Source organism: Engraulis encrasicolus, chromosome 14, assembly GCF_034702125.1.
Source record: "Engraulis encrasicolus isolate BLACKSEA-1 chromosome 14, IST_EnEncr_1.0, whole genome shotgun sequence".
In the NCBI taxonomy this organism is placed as follows: Eukaryota; Metazoa; Chordata; class Actinopteri; order Clupeiformes; family Engraulidae; genus Engraulis; species Engraulis encrasicolus.
In genome coordinates, this window is record NC_085870.1 from 24,479,100 (window position 1) to 24,496,599 (window position 17,500).

The following is a 17,500-nucleotide window of genomic DNA, read 5'->3' on the forward strand; positions in this document are numbered from 1 at the left end:
CCCTCCTCTACTCTCCTCTGCACCCCACCCTCCTCTAACACTGTTTGATGAAGTCCTGCAGTGAGGGAGGAATACAAAGTATCAGCAGCACGGCGTGCGCATGGGGGTACGGCCGAGTAAAAAAAAAAAAAAAGAAGAAGTCCTCCGTACCTCTCACAAGTAGGTCAGCGGCTGCAGACACACTATCCACCAGTGTGTGCACCATGCAAACATATTTCCCCGAGTGCTTCAGCTGGATGTTTCTGATCATGAGGTCGCCAGCAGAGCCCTGCTGAGCACAACAAGACAACAGATGTATGTAAATACACACACACACACACACACATGCATACAGAAACACACACATGCACGCACGCACACGCACATGCACACACACACACGCACACGCACACGCACACACACGCGCACGCACACACACACACACACACACACACACACACACACACACACACACACACACACACACACACACACACACACACACACACGCACACACACAGAAGAAGGATGTTGCTGATCATGAGGTTGCCTGCTGAGCCCTCCTAAACACAACTAAAAACATGCATACACACACGTTCATATGCACACATGCACACGCGCAGGCTTGCACACAACATACGCCCACTAACACACACACACGCACACACAGACACACAGAAAGTCGTGATTATTTAAAAATAACAATAAAGAAATATAATAGATCAAACTTAAAGTATGATCTATACAAACACACACACACACACACACACACATACACACCCACACCCGACAACCTCCACATACTCAGACACACGCAAAGAAAAAAAAAGAAAGAAACTAAAAAAAAACAAATATTGCACATTCTCAAAGCAATGCAATAGATTCAGACATATAGCAAAAGCTACTGCACAAAACCAATATTTTTTCCCACCACAGGCAGACAGAGGGCCAAGCTCAGCCAGCCCAGTGGACCTAATCACTGGCTTCCCCTCACCTCCTCGGCTGGCCCTACGCTGATGGGGCTGACCTGTTTGTGTGAAGAGAGTAACTGCATCCCCCTCTGGCAGATGTAAAGGATGGGCCCGCGCCGGACCCGGCCCGGCCGGCAGCAGGTAGCTATTTACACTATTCTCACAGGCTGGCTGAGCAGCCAGGTCGGGGGAAAAAATAACCCGAGAGATGTCAGTCAAAAACGGGGAAAGAATGAAAAAAGAAAAAACAGCTGAGCTGAACCGGCCGGAGAGTGGCATATCTGCCTGCACAAAAGGTAACACCTCCACTTCTCTCTCTCTCTCTCTCTCTCGCAATCTCTCTCTCTCTCTCTCTCTCTCTCTCGTATAGGTAGCGCTCTCTCTCTCTTTCTCTCTCTCTTGTATAGGTAGCGCTCTCTCTCTCTTTCTCTCTCTTGAATAGGTAGCGCTCTTTTTCTCGCTCTTTCCTTCCCTCTCTCTCTCTCTCTCTCCCCTTTATCTCTCTGTCTTTTTTCTCTCTCTCTCCTTCTCTCTCTCTCCTTCTCTCTCCTTCTCTCTCTCTCTCTCTCTGCTGCTGCCTAATGAGATGTCAGCCATCCACCAGGCAAGGAGGAGAAAGGAGAGAAGCCAGACAGAAAGAAGAGAAGAAAAAAAGGAGGACAAAGAGAAAGAAAACGAGACAAAGAGAAAAGGAGAGAGGGTGGGTGTGTGGGTGGGAGACAGACAGGGGAGCGATGTTGTTTTGCTACCTCCGATATTCCTGGGCTGGCTCCCGCAATGTCGTTGCGGCGCAGCGGTGTGCAGGCGGCGAAAAGGGAAAATGTCAGTCCCCCAGCAAATAGCTATCGTGCCTCTTTGTATGCTCAGAAGACATAGCGGGGCCTACACCTTTATAATCAGCCAGTTTTGTGACTCTCTGTTTGCTTAGCAACCAGGTAACTCACTCACTACCGTCTCCCTGTAGGGTTTTCAAAGGGGCCATGAGTGAAAAAACTGCAGCATGTCATTTAAAAACTACAATGAAACAGAGAAAGAGAATAGGTCTAAGGGGGGGGGGGATGAGAAGAGGTAGAAAGTAGGGAGAAAAGGATAGTGAGAAAAAAGTGAGGGGGAAAAAGAAAAAGGCGTGATACAGAAAGAAAGAGGGAGGGATGGAGAGAGAGCGAGAGAGAGAGAGAGAGAGAGAGAGAGAGGGGGGGGAAAGAGGGGAATGAGAAGAGGTAGAAAGTAGGGAGAAAAGGATAGTGAGAAAAAAGTGAGGGAGAAAAAGAAAAAGGCGTGATACAGAAAGAAAGAGGGAGGGATGGAGAGAGAGAGAGAGAGAGAGAAAGAGAGAGTAAGAAAGATATTGCTCACACAATGAGAATGTGGCCAAACAATGCATAGCACACAATATGTTGCCTGCCTGCCCGTCCGCCCCCTCTGGATTTCTGTCAGGTGTGAAGAGGGTCCCTGGGGGGGCGCGATGCCTTTGAACTCTTATCTTTCTGACCTCCTCGTGCTGACGAGGATGCCGCGGGGACCACACTGTTTTCAGCAAGAAACTTTGTTGGAGCTTGCAGCTTTTTCTCCCCACTTCTTTTCTCTCTTTCTCTCTCAAAAGAAATCATCGCTATTTTCCCAGCCCAACAGACACAGACACATACTATACATGCAGTATGCCTGCACACACGCACGCACACACACACGCATGCACGCACACACACACACACGCACGCACACACACATAATATAGTTGTACTCCTCAGGGCCTTGGAACAGCACAGGTCTCACTTTTTACAAACACACACAGACACACAGACACACTACACACTATGCACACACACACACACACACACACACACACACACACACACACACACACACACACACACACACACACACACACACACACACACACACACACACACACACACACACACACACACACACACACACACACACACACACACACACATCACACACACACACACACAGACACACACACACACACACAACACACTATACACACACACACACAACAAAAAGGGAGTCATGGGTAGGCACATACCCCGCCGATCATCTCAAAGTGGTCGTGCCTGTTGAAGTCCAGCAGCTTGCCATTGAAGAACCACTTAAAGGTGGGCACCAGGGTAGAGTCAGTGGATATGACACAAGGCAGCACCACACTCTCCCCCACTGTGGCATCCATACTCAGGGGAGGAGCAGTGATCTTGGTCGGCTCTTCATGGAGGAAAAGGTGGAAAAGGACAGGATGAAGGAAATGAAGGAAATAACGTTTAAAAAGATGAAAAAGGTTGAAAAGGACAGGATGCAGAGGGGGAAAGAGTTTAAAATAAGATAAGATGAGATAAGATAAACTTTATTGTCTGTTTGCAAGGAATTTGTCTTGCATGACACTTCTCCACAATCCACATATACAGTGTTTCCCATACATTGAGGAAACTATGGCGGCCCGCCATAGTTTGAATTTGGCCGCCATAGTTTACGAAAATGTAAAAAAAAAAAATTTTTTTTTTTTTTTTTACGATATCCGTTTTTGTTAAAAACGATTTGAATTGCGATTTTGAATTTCCTTCGCATTTTCCTCCTGGAGTAAATACATCCTATAGACTCTGTATTGGTTAGATAAGTAGTCCCACGGTAACACAGAATGAGAGGAAAGCATTAGGAAGTGACCGTAAGGGTATTACAGTTGATTCATGTGTGCACACGTGTAACATCGGGTGAGTAACAGAACATGTGCGCAACGATGCGTTATGACACGCCGATATGCGAGGATCTTCGTCCAAATCGCTAGTCGCATGCATCATCGCTAACTGCGTTTACATCGCGTGCCGCGTGTAAGGGAGTTGTTGACATGTATGGAATTCACTTCAATTTGCGCTGTTTCTTGCTTCAGTTGTGGACAAAACGATTGGCCAAACTCACAATAGAAAGCCTGTGCTGTGCTACTGTCCCAGAGAGCTGGAAAAAAAAAACCTTCATAGAAGTCAACAGGGGTGTTAACCAATCCAATGAGTTCTCTCATTTCTCTCTCTCTCTCTCTCTCTCTCTCTCTCTCTCTCTCTCTCTCTCTCTCTCTCTCTCTCTCTCTCTCTCTCTCTCTCTCTCTCATAGTAGCCTACTATTTACCCATAACAAATGGTGAAATTCTGAGCCCTTTTTAATTTGTAGCCTATACCACTGAAGGCATGATAAGGCTTCATCATATTTTAGAAATAGGGCCTATGTGCCTTTTATATACCAAATGTTTATCATTTTGAAATTGTTTCAGTTGTTTATGACTTGTGTATGACTGAAATTATCTCTGCATACTATCAGTGCTGCATTGCTTTGTAAAGATAGGCTATTCAACACACTTTAAAAAACACACTGAAAAGATACGGCCATAGTAGCCTACTGAAAAACATTTTGTTCATAATAATGGTGATTAATAAATGGTGGTCTTAAATTTTCATACTGACATCCTTGAATTTGACTTGGTAGATCACGGCAGACCATCAACTTCAAAAGTAGATCTTGGTTAAAAAAAGGTTGGGCACCCCTGCTATAGAGAGAACCACAAGTGCTTGAAAGACAGGGATCAAAAGCCTAGTCAAGTTGTTGTAGTTTACTTGGGTTTGGGAGCAATATAAAAAACCTTCAGAGAAGGGACAGTTGGGATGAGTTTACTAACACTCCCTAGGCTTTTGTTTTACAGTTGTAATGAGTTTGGTGACAGACCTTCATTGACACAGCAGAGGAGACATCGGGCTGCATATAGAAATTAATGTGTAATGAATGTGAATATAGACATAATGTGTAATATGTTGTTCAGCCCTTTTAATGGGAGGAATTTGGAAAAAACTGGCCCTGTGACCAGCACCCCTCATGTAGAATGTGTACGCCTACAGATATGTGTGGGGGAAAAGGCATAGCCTACCCTCTAAGACCCTTTTTGTCAATGCGTTTAACAATTTCACAGTGCTCTTAAATTCTTATCTCTGCTCCTTTTTTGTTTTATTATTGTTTCCCAGACCCCTGCATGAGGGACGAATGAAACTGTGTTGTAAACAGAAATTATTCACTGTACTGCATTTTTTGACAATGCACAATGTACTACTATTAGTCATGGGTAAAAAAATCTTATGTAGCCTTATTTCTCAAAATATAAATGGCTGAAATATAGGCCCCAGGCCTACAGTTTCCTCCATGCGCCAATGTCATACTGTAGTCATTGTTTTGCCGTTTTGCATTTATGCTGCAAGAATACCCCCCCCCCCCCAAAAAAAAAAAAGGCCCGTGTGAGAAGACCCCCCCCCCCCCCGGACAAAATAAACCCCGGCTGCCCCCATAGTTTCCAAAATTTCTGTGGGAAACACTGATATATAAACGCACATTAGAGTCACACAAAACACAATATGGCCTATAGAGTCACCTAGGTCCATAAGCTGTTAGGGCAGCACAGTCCAATCAAAAATTGGAAAAAGTTACTAATTAAGTTACTAAGTTAAGTTACTTAAAAAGATGACAAAAAGGGAAAGGGGGAGCAAAGGATTCAGAGGAAAAAAGGTATAAATACACAAGAATAAAACGGGACAGAAAATAGCACAAAGCAAAGAAACACAGCTAAAAAAACACACACACAAGAAGAGAAAAGATAGGAAAGGGTGCAAAGAAAAAAGTAAAACAAACCAAGAAAAAAGACAGGAAAGGAAAGGGGACAGGAGGGGGAAAATTAGGTAAAACACACACACACACACACACACACACACACACACACACACACACACACACACACACACACACACACACACACACACACAAACACGCTCGATAGCTAGTCGAATGGACAAGTATTTAGTGAAATGCAGTGAAATGGTAGACCGTGAGCATTCACGCATCCCCATCCTGTATGGCCAAAAATAATAATGATGAAAGCGATCTCTGGGAATTGATATAATATCCCCCACCCCACCCCCTCAGGGGAGCGAAAAAGATGACATTATGAATCTGGCAACCTGACCTCCGGTCTGTAATAATGTCTATTCCTCACCCAGTACTCTGACCGACTCTCAACGCGATTGCTAGAAAATGGCCTTAAATGACTTAAATTTAATTAAGACATTTTTTTCCAGGAAGAGAAAACGAAAAAAAAGGACAAATGTTTTATTGATACGGTCTCGCATTTGAATAATTCAGTTTAATAGAACCACCACCACTATGCCAGCTTGGACAGGACAGGAGAGGAGAGGGGAAAATTGCATATGTATAAGCATCAGCTATTAAACCAGCAAAATCAGGAAACTGCAATAACAGCACATTTTTAATTAAGCGAGCAATGTATGACTAGAGAGAGGAGGAGGAGGAAGACATTTCTTTCTCTCTATCCCAGCATGCAGCATCAATGCCAACCAGGGAATCCCCCCTCCGCATCCTCCCATCCTACCATCCAGCACACCACACACCATCATCATCCATCTACCACCAGGGCTGGACTGACCATCTGGCATAGCGGGCATTTCCCGGTGGGCCCTGAACCCTCGTGGGCCCCTATTTTCAGAAATGTAAAAATGTAAAAAATATTTTTGACATTTCTGACAATAGGAGTCCACAAGGGAATGGAGCCCACCGGTGAGTCAGTTCTGTGCCGCTGATTATGAGAGGCCCCTTTAAGCCAAAAGTGCCCGGGCCCTATTTCCCCCCCAGTACAGCCCTGTCCAGCCCCGTCCAGCAGCATCCACAGGCAGCGTGGCCATCACACCACACTGACCAATAACTCACTGCTGACAAAACCTTGGATGAGTTATGCATCTGTCAAAACGGCAGGAACATAAAACAACTATATATTTCATTATCAATTTCATGCTTGGGTTAGTATTTTCTGGGCTCCCCCCCGTACTCTTCCCTTTGCTTTTTCTTTTGCCATCCCTTTCCTAGCATCCTTCTTTCCTTTCTCGCTTCCTTTCTTCCATCCTTTCTTCAGTTCCACAAGTTTTTTTTCAGTTCCAGTTCTCATATGGCTTTCTCAGCACCTTTCATGACTGGCATGCATGAGCTCCAAAAGCAATGGTGGTTACTTTCAAGATTGCATAGTGCTCTAGTCCGTCAAAGCTTTTTACCTTTTGCAACTCTGCCAAATTCAAAATTCTCGCTCATTCATCATCATATAGTGTATGTAGTTCAAGGCGAATAAACCAAGTAAAGCTGACACAGTATGAAGCGCTCCTTATGAAGTGAACGTGAGAATCTGTTGGACACATTTTTTATAAATGTGCATTAACTCAACAGAGACATTATTTGAAAAAAAGAACTATGAAAACTTTAGAATAGCATTCACATGTTAGCCACTGCTGCATGCCTAACCAATTGATACAAGTGATGTTTAAGACATGTGAATTGCAAAATCAATAATTTGTTAGGTGTGTACTCACAATTTTTCATTCTTTTTTTTTTGCTAATGAGCTTTATTATGCTGTATGTTATGGATATAACCACAATAAGGAGCTAACAGGCCCTTGATTTTGCTTAATAAATGTCTTGCAACTCATTTTTACAGACAGCAATTTGGCATTTAGCCTACTGTATGTAAGGCTAACATATGAACCCTATTCTTAAGAATTACCGAAGAAACTTATATACCAGGGGTATTCAATTAAAAGTCACCAGTATTTCAAATTTCTTCCAGTAAAGTGGTCAAAAATAGAATCTGCAAAACCGCGAGCACCACGGTGTCCGAGGTTATGGTGCAAAACAAGCAGATATCTTTCCAGACAGAACAGATATTCGCTTCTCTATTTCTTAGTAGCCTTATGATGGTCTATTTATCAGACTGTTTTAGATCAGATTTCACTCTCATCTGAAAGCATAGGAGAGATATTCCCAACCTGAAGTGTCGGTGATTGCAAATCATGCACGGCTACAGATAGCAAATTTTTCTTCAGACCTTGTGGGGGGCCAGAACCTTGCCATCCAAGGGCCGCATCTGGCCCCAGGGCCTCCATTTGAATAGCCCGGCTATGTACTACTGTCTGAGTCTGTATGCATGGGGCAACCATGAGGATGACACAAGGCCGGGTCAGTGTGAGGACAACACCATGCGTCTTGTACTCGTGTCACTACTGGGGCTGCAGCTGGTGGTTTTAAATCTGGGATCGCAATTTCCGTCACCTTAATCTCCGGGCTGCTACCACTGTCCTAGATTCCTCACGACCAGTGTGCTCGAGCCCGTAGTACAACAGCAGTATCTCTACTTAAGAACATCAGCCACAGGGGCGGTCCTAGGGGGCGGGCGGACGGGGCCTTTGCCCAGGGTGGCACTAGAGATGGGGCGTCACCATCACTATTCCTGTCCCAGAGAGGGCGCTGTTCGCTATGCAAATCATTGAAGCATTGAAGTGGCTCCAAAAACAGTTGCAGCTGGGACCCCTTTTTGAAACTTTATATGACTAACCCACGATTTTCTTCCCAGGTTTTCGTGTCTAGTCCCACCCCACGCCATTGCCTCACTTTAGAATAGAACCCACAATGCCGGGGGATTGCATGCCCATGGGGACCCCAGTTTGAGTCCGGTCGGGGTACTTTCCCGGCTCTGCCACATCTCTCTCTCCCAATCATTTCCTGTCTGCTCTCATACTGTCCTGTAATAAGGCCAAAAAGCCCCAAAAAATGCTTTAAAAAAAGAACCCACGGTGTCCCCTCTATGCAGTGTCAATGAGTAGTACCTTTGCCCACGGTGTCCCCTCTATGCAGTGTCAATGAGTAGTACCTTTGACCACCAGCGCGCCCGTGCTGCTGGCGGTTCCGAAGGGGTTCCGGGCGACGCAGGTGTATCGGCCTCCATCGGATTTGCTCACGTTGGCGATGCGTAGAGTCCCGTCCTCCAGGATGGCACGCCTGATAAGAGGGAGAGGGGGGGGGAGGAAAGAGGGGAGAGGATATCTGTTATCAGGAATCGGCCAGAAACAGCAGTAGAGCCATGCACACACACACACACACACACACACACACACACACACACACACACACACACACACACACACACACACACACACACACACACACACACACACACACACACACACACACACACACGGGATCGCTAGAGGGATTAGGCTAGTGAGGCAGGCAAGGGAAAACAGGACTTTTCATTCCTGAGTAGAGAGGGGACTATACTGTGTGTGTGTGTGTGTGTGTGTGTGTGTGTGTGTGTGTGTGTGTGTGTGTGTGTGTGTGTGTGTGTGTGTGTGTGTGTGTGTGTGTGTGTGTGTGTGCGTGCGTGCGTGCGTGCGTGCGTGCGTGCGTGTTGTGTGCTTTGTGCATGTGTGCCATTGTTTGTTTATGTTTTGCTCTTACCAAAGATGTTCTAGATCCCTTTCGAATGTCTCTGCTATCACTAGAAGACAGTGTTAAATGTGTGTTTTCTGTGTTTTGTCCGTGTGTGTGTGTGTGTGTGTGTGTGTGTGTGTGTGTGTGTGTGTGTGTGTGTGTGTGTGTGTGTGTGTGTGTGTGTGTGTGTGTGTGTGTGTGTGTGTGTGTGTGTGTGTGTGTGTGTGTGTGTGTGTGTCATGTGGCTGTTTTGTGCATGTGTGCCATTGTTTGTTTATGTTCTGCTGTTACCAAAGATGTTCTAAATCCCTTTTAAATGTCTCTGCTATTACTAGAAGACAGTGCTTGTGTGTAATGTGTGTTTCCTGTGTTGTTTTCCGTGTGTGTGTGTGTGTGTGTGTGCGTGTGCGTGTGCGTGTGCGTGTGCGCGTGTGTGTATGTGCATGCGTGTGTAGTGTGTGTGCATCTGTTTGTTTTCGACTTTGCGTGCCAGCGCTTTGCTCTTACCCCTGTCACTGAAATACTCTTATCAAAATTTGATAACTCCTCAAATTATGTTGCTCTCCTTTCAGACAGATGGAGAGAGAAAACCCAAAGCATAAAACGGTGAAATGCTGGGTAATTATCTCGAATCAAATCAAGAACGAGAAATGTGCGTACAAACTACATAACCCTATGAACAAAACAAGTATTCTGCACAAGAAAAAAAAAATCAAATCCTTACAAAAAAGGACTTGTATCCCAACAACAGATTGAAGAGGCATATGGGATGGATAGACAGAAGCTATGGTAGAGAGAAGGGATTCATGAAGAATTCAATCTCACCCACCACCCTCCGCTGCCACCACCATTCCTTATCATCATAACACATGCACAGAGATGCTATCATCAGGCCACGAGCCACATTTCCACCAGGCAGTAGGGAAAAAAGGCAATGAATATAGACATGTTGCAGAGCACGGATGGCCGCCAGAAGCAGGAGTCAATCGTTGGGGGATCTTTAGTATCTCGTTGGCAGGACAGGAGGCATATGACAGCAATACTAAACACACAGCACGGCTGATCCCGGCCATGGAAAACACGCCACAGCGCCATACATCATCAACCGGAGCTGCTGCCACGCCACACACTTGTGGTCAGGGCAGGGCCGATGACATCTTTGACTGGGCCTGGGACAAAGTCATATGGAAGCCCCCCTCAAGCTCAGTGTAAGGAGGACACACTTCTGGGCCCCCGTTTTCCCTCAGGGGCCCAGGACAACTGACCCCTTTGTACCCACTGTTGGCGTCTCTGCTCGTGATGAGTCACAGCCACCCCACCCCTCTCCCCCCCTCCTCCTCTCCTTTCCTCTGCAAGGCCCTCTTTTTGTCACGCCATGTTCAGGTGAGCGAACCAACGATGGAACGAGGAATGCATACTAAAGAAATAATAATAAAACAGAAACATATTGGCCACATTCGGCATTCCATTTTCTTTTTCCGGCCCGTCTGCCTACCGCCTACTACACACACACACACACACACACACACACACACCGTCTGCCTACCGCCTGGTGATGAAGAGAAGCGGAACCTGAAACGATGAGCTGGTGCCTAAACACACACACACACACACACACACACACACACACACACACACACACACACACACACACACACACACACACACACACACACACACACACACACTGAGGCCCCCACCCATTCCACACACATGCACACAGTAACAGCCCCCCGCACCCCAGTAGCACACACACATTCACTGTGCACCCCCCCCCCCCCACACACACACACACACACTGAGCACCCCCACCTAACCACCCATCCAACACCAACTCCACCCCCCTCCTCACCCCCCTATATAAATGATCCAGCGCCCTCACAGCTAGCGTGACCTTCCAGCTGCGAAAATCAAACAGGCTCGCTTGGTGCGAGAGAGCAGCTCGCCGAGAAATCAAACAATTTCTCTGCAGCTCTAAAACATTAATATGTATTCACCGAAGCCAGCCACGGAAAGCGCCTGGGCCCTCTCGCCGAGCGGAGCGAGCATGTCTTCGCACACAGCACTTTCGCGCTGATTTATTGACAAAAATATCAAACATTGAGTGATAGGGGGACAGCAAGAACATGACCCCCGGGGCAATGAGCTGCAAAACAAATAATAATAATAAAAAAATGCACAGAAATATCTGCTTTTACAAAAGAGCCAGAGAGATGGTGAACCAGCCCACGGTTCGTGCATTGCATGCATTCTGATAAAAGCACAGTGACTGTGTAATCACTTTTTTGCTTTCTACCTCTAAATTCTTCTTTCTTTCTCTCTCTCTCTCTCTCCCCCTCTCTCTCTCTCTCTCTCTCTCTCTCTCTCTCTCTCTCTCTCTCTCTCTCTCTCTCTCTCTCTCTCTCTCTCTCTCTCTCTCTCTCTCTTCCACTTCTCCTCTCTCTCTCCTTTAGTCTTTGTCTCATCTCCTTCTCATTGTGACCGGCCCCATGGAATATGATAAGTAATCAATGCTCCTGCATGAGTGTTGGGGTTGGTCCAGTGAATTACGGAAAGGCCATGGGGATGTGGCAGTGCGTATTGATCACAGACAAACCCATATCCACCTACCCCCCCAAAACCCCACCACCAGTGCTGAACTGGGAGAGAAATAGGGGCCAGGCACTCTTGGCTTTTTTACATTTCTGAAAATAGGGGCCCACAAGGGTGCAGGCCCCCCCGGGAAATGCCTGCAATGCCAGATGGCCAGTCCAGCCCTGCCCACCCCCCCCTAACACCCCTCAAACACCCATCTCTCTATCTCCAAACATCCCCACTTACCAGGCCTGGCATACCTGCAAAGCCAAAGTGCAGTAACTACATATTTAGTCCAAATTGAGTTTAGACTAAAAATGGTCTTCATTAAACCTCCTTTATCTTGTGACCAAGCTTTATGGTCAAAATGTGTCCCGTTTTGGAGATATTACCATGTCAAATTTGCAGTAACTACAATGTCCAACCTAAAACCAGGTCTTTGAAGGCATTTTATCAGTGTCAATGTTGGCGTAGTTACTGCACTTTGCCTTTGTAGGGCAGCGGATACTTAGCTAATGCCTGAGGCCATAGAAGGGGAAGGCGAAGTGCCTGCAGTCTTATAGTGACATGGGGCAGTCGTGGACTAATGGTTAAGGACATCTGCTTTAGATCAGAGGGTTGTGGGTTCAAATCCCACCCCTCCACTCCCTACCCTACTCCATGGCTGAGGTACACTTGAGTAAGGTTCAAGTTCTGGCAAAGGACGCGCTCAACTTCCCGGAAAAACGAAAGTCTCTGGGTGCGCGACAAAATGCACCAACGCAAGGAAGAAAAATCCGCACTCATAAACCGCGTCTCACTATCTATTTACACCACCACCATGTCCAAAAAGCAAACGCGTTTCGGCTATCAAGCCCCCATCAGTGCGCGGTACTAAATAGATAGTGAGACGCGGTTTGTGAGTGCGGATTTTGCACTTGAGTAAGGCACATAGCTCCATATTGCTCCAGGGACTGTAAACAACGCCCTGTAAATAACTGTAAGTCGCTTTGGATAAAATTGTCAGCTAAGTGTCGTGTAATGTAATGTAACATAGGATGCTATTTGCACCCCACCTGAGGCCAAACACAGAGGCTGAACACTAGTGGTGTGCATGGGCACTGTCCTCACGATTCGATTCGATTACAATTCGGGAGGTAGCGATTCGATTTAATTCGATCCGATTCAGTTCTACAATGCATTGCAATGCATTACATTTCTACTGAAAGCAAAGCAAATGTTTCATCAGTCATGATGAGGCAATACAAGTAGTCGGATGATGACCAACAATTTATTGACTGTTTTCTGTATCAGTCTTGTTGTTTTCAATACTTTGAAGTACTTTTATTTAATTTAAAATTCATTTGCTCCCCGAAATATCCACGTACTGTAAGTAATTGAAACTTAAAAACATTGCCGCATCGATTCTGGAACTTGCCGCATTGAATTGGATCGCCCATGCCCCACATTGCATTGGATCGCCGAATCAATTATTCTTGACACCACTACTGAACACGAGGCTGAGCACGAGGCCAACACATGTGGGTTTGTTACACATGCATGACACTAATGTGCAATAGTAGTCCCATGATCATGATGTTACATGTATATCTTGCCCTGAATTAAACAAGTTGTTCAGGCCCTGCCGTGGGCTAACGGTAGGGCACTGGGTTACTACGCCAGCGACCCGGGTTCGATTCAAGCCTGGGTCATATGCTGATCTCTCTCTCCCCACTTCCTGTCCCAATCTTCATTTCATGTCTTGTTCTGGGATGCAAAATTAATTTAAGTGAAAATTGATTGATAAAGTGTTATCGTATCTTGCAGTGCAGTGCATTACACATCAGGGCTTGCAGTGCAGTGCATTACACATATATCATCCTCCTCATTCTACACCTCCCTTATATCCTCCTCCTCATCCTACACCTCCCTTACATCATCCTCCTCATCCTACACCTCCCTTATATCCTCCACCTCATCCTACACCTCCCTTAAATCCTCCTCCTCATCCTACACCTCCCTTACATCCTCCTCCTCATCCTACACCTCCCTTATATCCTCGTCCTCCTCCTCCTCCTCATCCTACACCTCCCTTACATCCTCCTCCTCCTCATCCTACACCTCCCTTATATCCTCCTCCTCCTCCTCCTCCTCATCCTACACCTCCCTTACATCCTCCTCCTCCTCATCCTTCACCTCCCTTACATCCTCCTCCTCCTCATCCTACACCTCCCTTACATCCTCCTCCTCCTCATCCTACACCTCCCTTACATCATCCTCCTCATCATCGCCCCATCTGCTCTGACCTGCCAAAACTATCACCCCCCGACCCCCCACCCGACCCATGACACTCAGAATTAGAAATAAAAGGTCATAGCCAAGCATCCTGGGGGTGCGAGCGAGAATTTACACCTCCACCTGACACCCTGAATCCCTCTCCCCTTTGGCCCTACCGCAATAGCATCACTTCGCATCTCGCCTCCCCACTATCACCTCTCTCGCCCTCCAGGGTGCTGTGGTGATGTGGTGACGGCGGACGCCATAATTGACATGTCTGTCATCTGTGTGTGTGTGTGTGCGTGCGTGTGTGCGTGCGTGCGTGCGTGCGTGCGTACATGTGTGTGTGTCTGTGTGTGTGTGAAAGAATGTGTGAATGTGTGTGTGTCTGTGTGAAGCAGCTGCTCGTCAAGTAGACCTCCTATTGGACTCCAATTCTATCTATTGAGAGCCCTTCTCGCCTACGTTTTGTGTGCTGCCTAACTTGCCTTCCTAGGAACTGCACACCGACGAGCTGCCTTTCAATCCATTTTTATTACCATGACGTTTTGGGCCACCACGCCCCTTCCTCAGACATTACCCTACACACTTAACGTTTTGAGCCTACACCCAGCAAAAAAGAGATTGGATGTGTGTGAGATTGGAATTGGATGACTTGCCTTTCTACCCAAAACTCTCCTCTCTCCTATGCTTGTGTGGTGTGGTGTGGTGTGGTGTGGTGTGGTGTGGTGTGGTGTGGTGTGGTGTGCTGTGGTGTGGTGTGGTGTGGTGTGGTGTGGTGTGCTGTGCTGTGCTGTGCTGTGCTGTGCTGTGCTGTGCTGTGCTGTGCTGTGCTGTGCTGTGCTGTGCTGTGCTGTGCTGTGCTGTGCTGTGCTGTGCTGCAGCCGTCCTTACCTTCACCTGAAACTAACAAGATCTGAATCAGGAGCTTCTTGCTTAGCCTCCTGTGCTCCAGGCAAAGCCTCAGCACCGGCCAATAAATTACTCCTCAGCTAAGGGGGTGTGGGACCTGGCCAGAAACCACAGAGCAGAGAGCCAGAGCAGTGGAGAGATCCAGAGATACTGCTGTACAGTATCGTGTTCAAGGCTTAGGAGTGAGAGAGAGCTTCTTCTCTTTTTGACCTTACACTTAAGGTGAGAGGCACACAAACTAGCTCACAACTGTGGTAATCATATAACTACATAGAGGTCTACAGAGATATAACACCTACAGTACGGTAGCTAGCTTTCCCCTACATCGACCAGAAACCAATGAGGGGAGAAACATATTTCAAGCTCAAAGAAGTCCAGTTTTCTCACAGCTTAACTCTTTGGGAAGTATGACCTGGATGACTAGGAATCTTCACACGCAATCTGAGAGCAGTGCTCCAGCACTTTGCAGAGATTTCACAGAAGGCTGGGCCATGGTATCAAAGATAGTGGATGGGCAGAACAAAATACTTAAAACTGTAGTAGAGGAGAATGAGCCGAGAATAGGATCAATTTCAGAAATGTAAGGACTTGAGTGTTGTTAATGTACTATATCAAACACTGTGCGGTCAGGTTCTCGATTCTGATTGGCTTATAACCGTTGTAAATCGAGCACAAACCCACACCATTCCAAATGAAGACTCTATGTGCATCTACGTTGGTAATGAGAATACGTTGCTATTGGGGTAGGGAGTCTGCAAGAAGACCACATCTTTGCACCATCTGTGGTTGGGGTATCAGTGTGATTGAAAAGACGTTTTATTCCTGCGGTGTTTATCGCCCCCTTGCTGAGTTTTTATAGCGAAGTGTGTGTCTGGCAGCGTGACGATGGCACGCACGCCCAGTAGTGGTTGCTGGGGTAACCAATCACTGATACACTTATTCCTCTTCACCAGAGAGATTCAACAAGCTGCATTGAGAAAGTAAAAGTAAAGTACAGTTCATGCTCTCCTCCTACCTGCATCCTCAAAACAAGGTGATCGGACAAAAGATCTCATCCGCTTTGGGATCAACTGGTTCAGTGAACTAGGTGGGAAAAAATATGTGACACGATGTGTACTTTTCTTTCCAGGCCTGAGTTATCTGTCTGCTCATGACCTTGAAGTTGGTTGTCACACACGACGGGTCTGCTAATCCCCCTTAATCCCTACCCCTGTGATCGCGGTTCCAGGAGGTGGGTTGTCGTGATGAAGACATCATGCTATCAACCCTCCATCTTTGGTACAGCGGCCCCTTAAGGTAAAAAAAAAAAAAAAAACTTGAATGATCCAACCATGTACTATTTGAGCTTTTACCATCTGGCAAAATGTACACCTTTCATTTATTTATCTTTTGAGGAGACAAAAAACAAATACACCTCTAATGAGATGCAATAAAAGAAATGTTGAATCTTGAATCTCTGCAAAGGACATCATGTCGTTTCCCAGAAACATTGCTCAAAAAGTACATCTATGCATAGCTAATGCTTTTATCCAACGCGACTTTCAGTTATTTTAAGTGCAGGATATTGGTTACAGCCACTGGAGCAATGTGCGGTTAGGGGCCTTTCTCAAGGGCACTTTAGCACATAGAGTGAGGGCGCATAGAGTGAGGTAGGGAGTGGAAGGGTGGGATTCGAACTTGCAACCCTCTGATCTAAAGCTCTGATCTCCTTAACCACTACACCACAGCTGCCCAGAGTAGCCCTGCTGTGTGTCATCAATGTGAGTGATGGCTTTTCCTTACCTCTTGGTGCTCCTGAGGAAGTCCCCTCCCCGGCGCCAGGAGAAGGAGGCGCGGGGAGAGGCGTGCGGTCGGCACTCGATGATGGCCTCCCCGCCCTGCTGGACCAGCGTCGACTTCTTCACCGGGTTCCGCGAGAAGTCAGGCGGTGACGCTGGCCAATGAAATCAGACAAAACATATGTGTAACGTTCATTAGGCCTCCAAGAAGACGGAAGAAATACCGTCGATACATGTGATGTTAAAGATAAAACATTTTGCATGTCTTAAGTAAAAGACAATCTTAAATGTGATCAGACAAAACTATTCAGCCAAACCAAGCCCAAAAGCCAAAACCACTCTCATGCGATTTGGTGTCTTATGATAAGTTCATGGAAACACTACAACATGACATGGTGATGAAAACAGAAATGTCAAATTATGTAATTTATTTATTTGATTATTTAGGTGATTTCCTAAAGAAATATTTTTTCTAGTTCAAGACTGTGCTTGTTCATTCATAGGACTACAGACAAAGGTGAGGTTCCAATGGTCATACCTATCAAAGGAATGGCTTCAAAAACTGTTCTCACTAGGTGACTATAGCCTTGTAGTCCCTTGGACTCCTCACTCCTCACTAATCATTCTGCATACACAACACCGGTCTTTCATTCATTCATTCTTCTTCACTGATGTTTGCTTACCGACCACTTTGAGCTCAGCACTGGCGTAGATGACCCC

The 17,500-nt window shown here is 46.3% G+C and overlaps 1 protein-coding gene across 1 annotated transcript in view; it reads right to left on the minus strand.

Annotated features, from left to right (window-relative positions):
* LOC134463204 (contactin-4) overlaps positions 1-17,500 on the minus strand; it is a 68,049-nt gene that overhangs the window by 18,381 nt on the left and 32,168 nt on the right. Inside the window, exons 9-13 of the mRNA XM_063216432.1 lie at positions 17,464-17,500; positions 16,785-16,935; positions 8,701-8,828; positions 3,001-3,173; positions 151-268 (exon numbers count right to left, since the gene is read on the minus strand). The exon at positions 17,464-17,500 is cut by the window's right edge and continues 93 nt beyond it. Of these exons, the coding sequence (XP_063072502.1) occupies positions 151-268; positions 3,001-3,173; positions 8,701-8,828; positions 16,785-16,935; positions 17,464-17,500 (607 nt within the window). The remainder of the gene's footprint in view (positions 1-150; positions 269-3,000; positions 3,174-8,700; positions 8,829-16,784; positions 16,936-17,463) is intronic.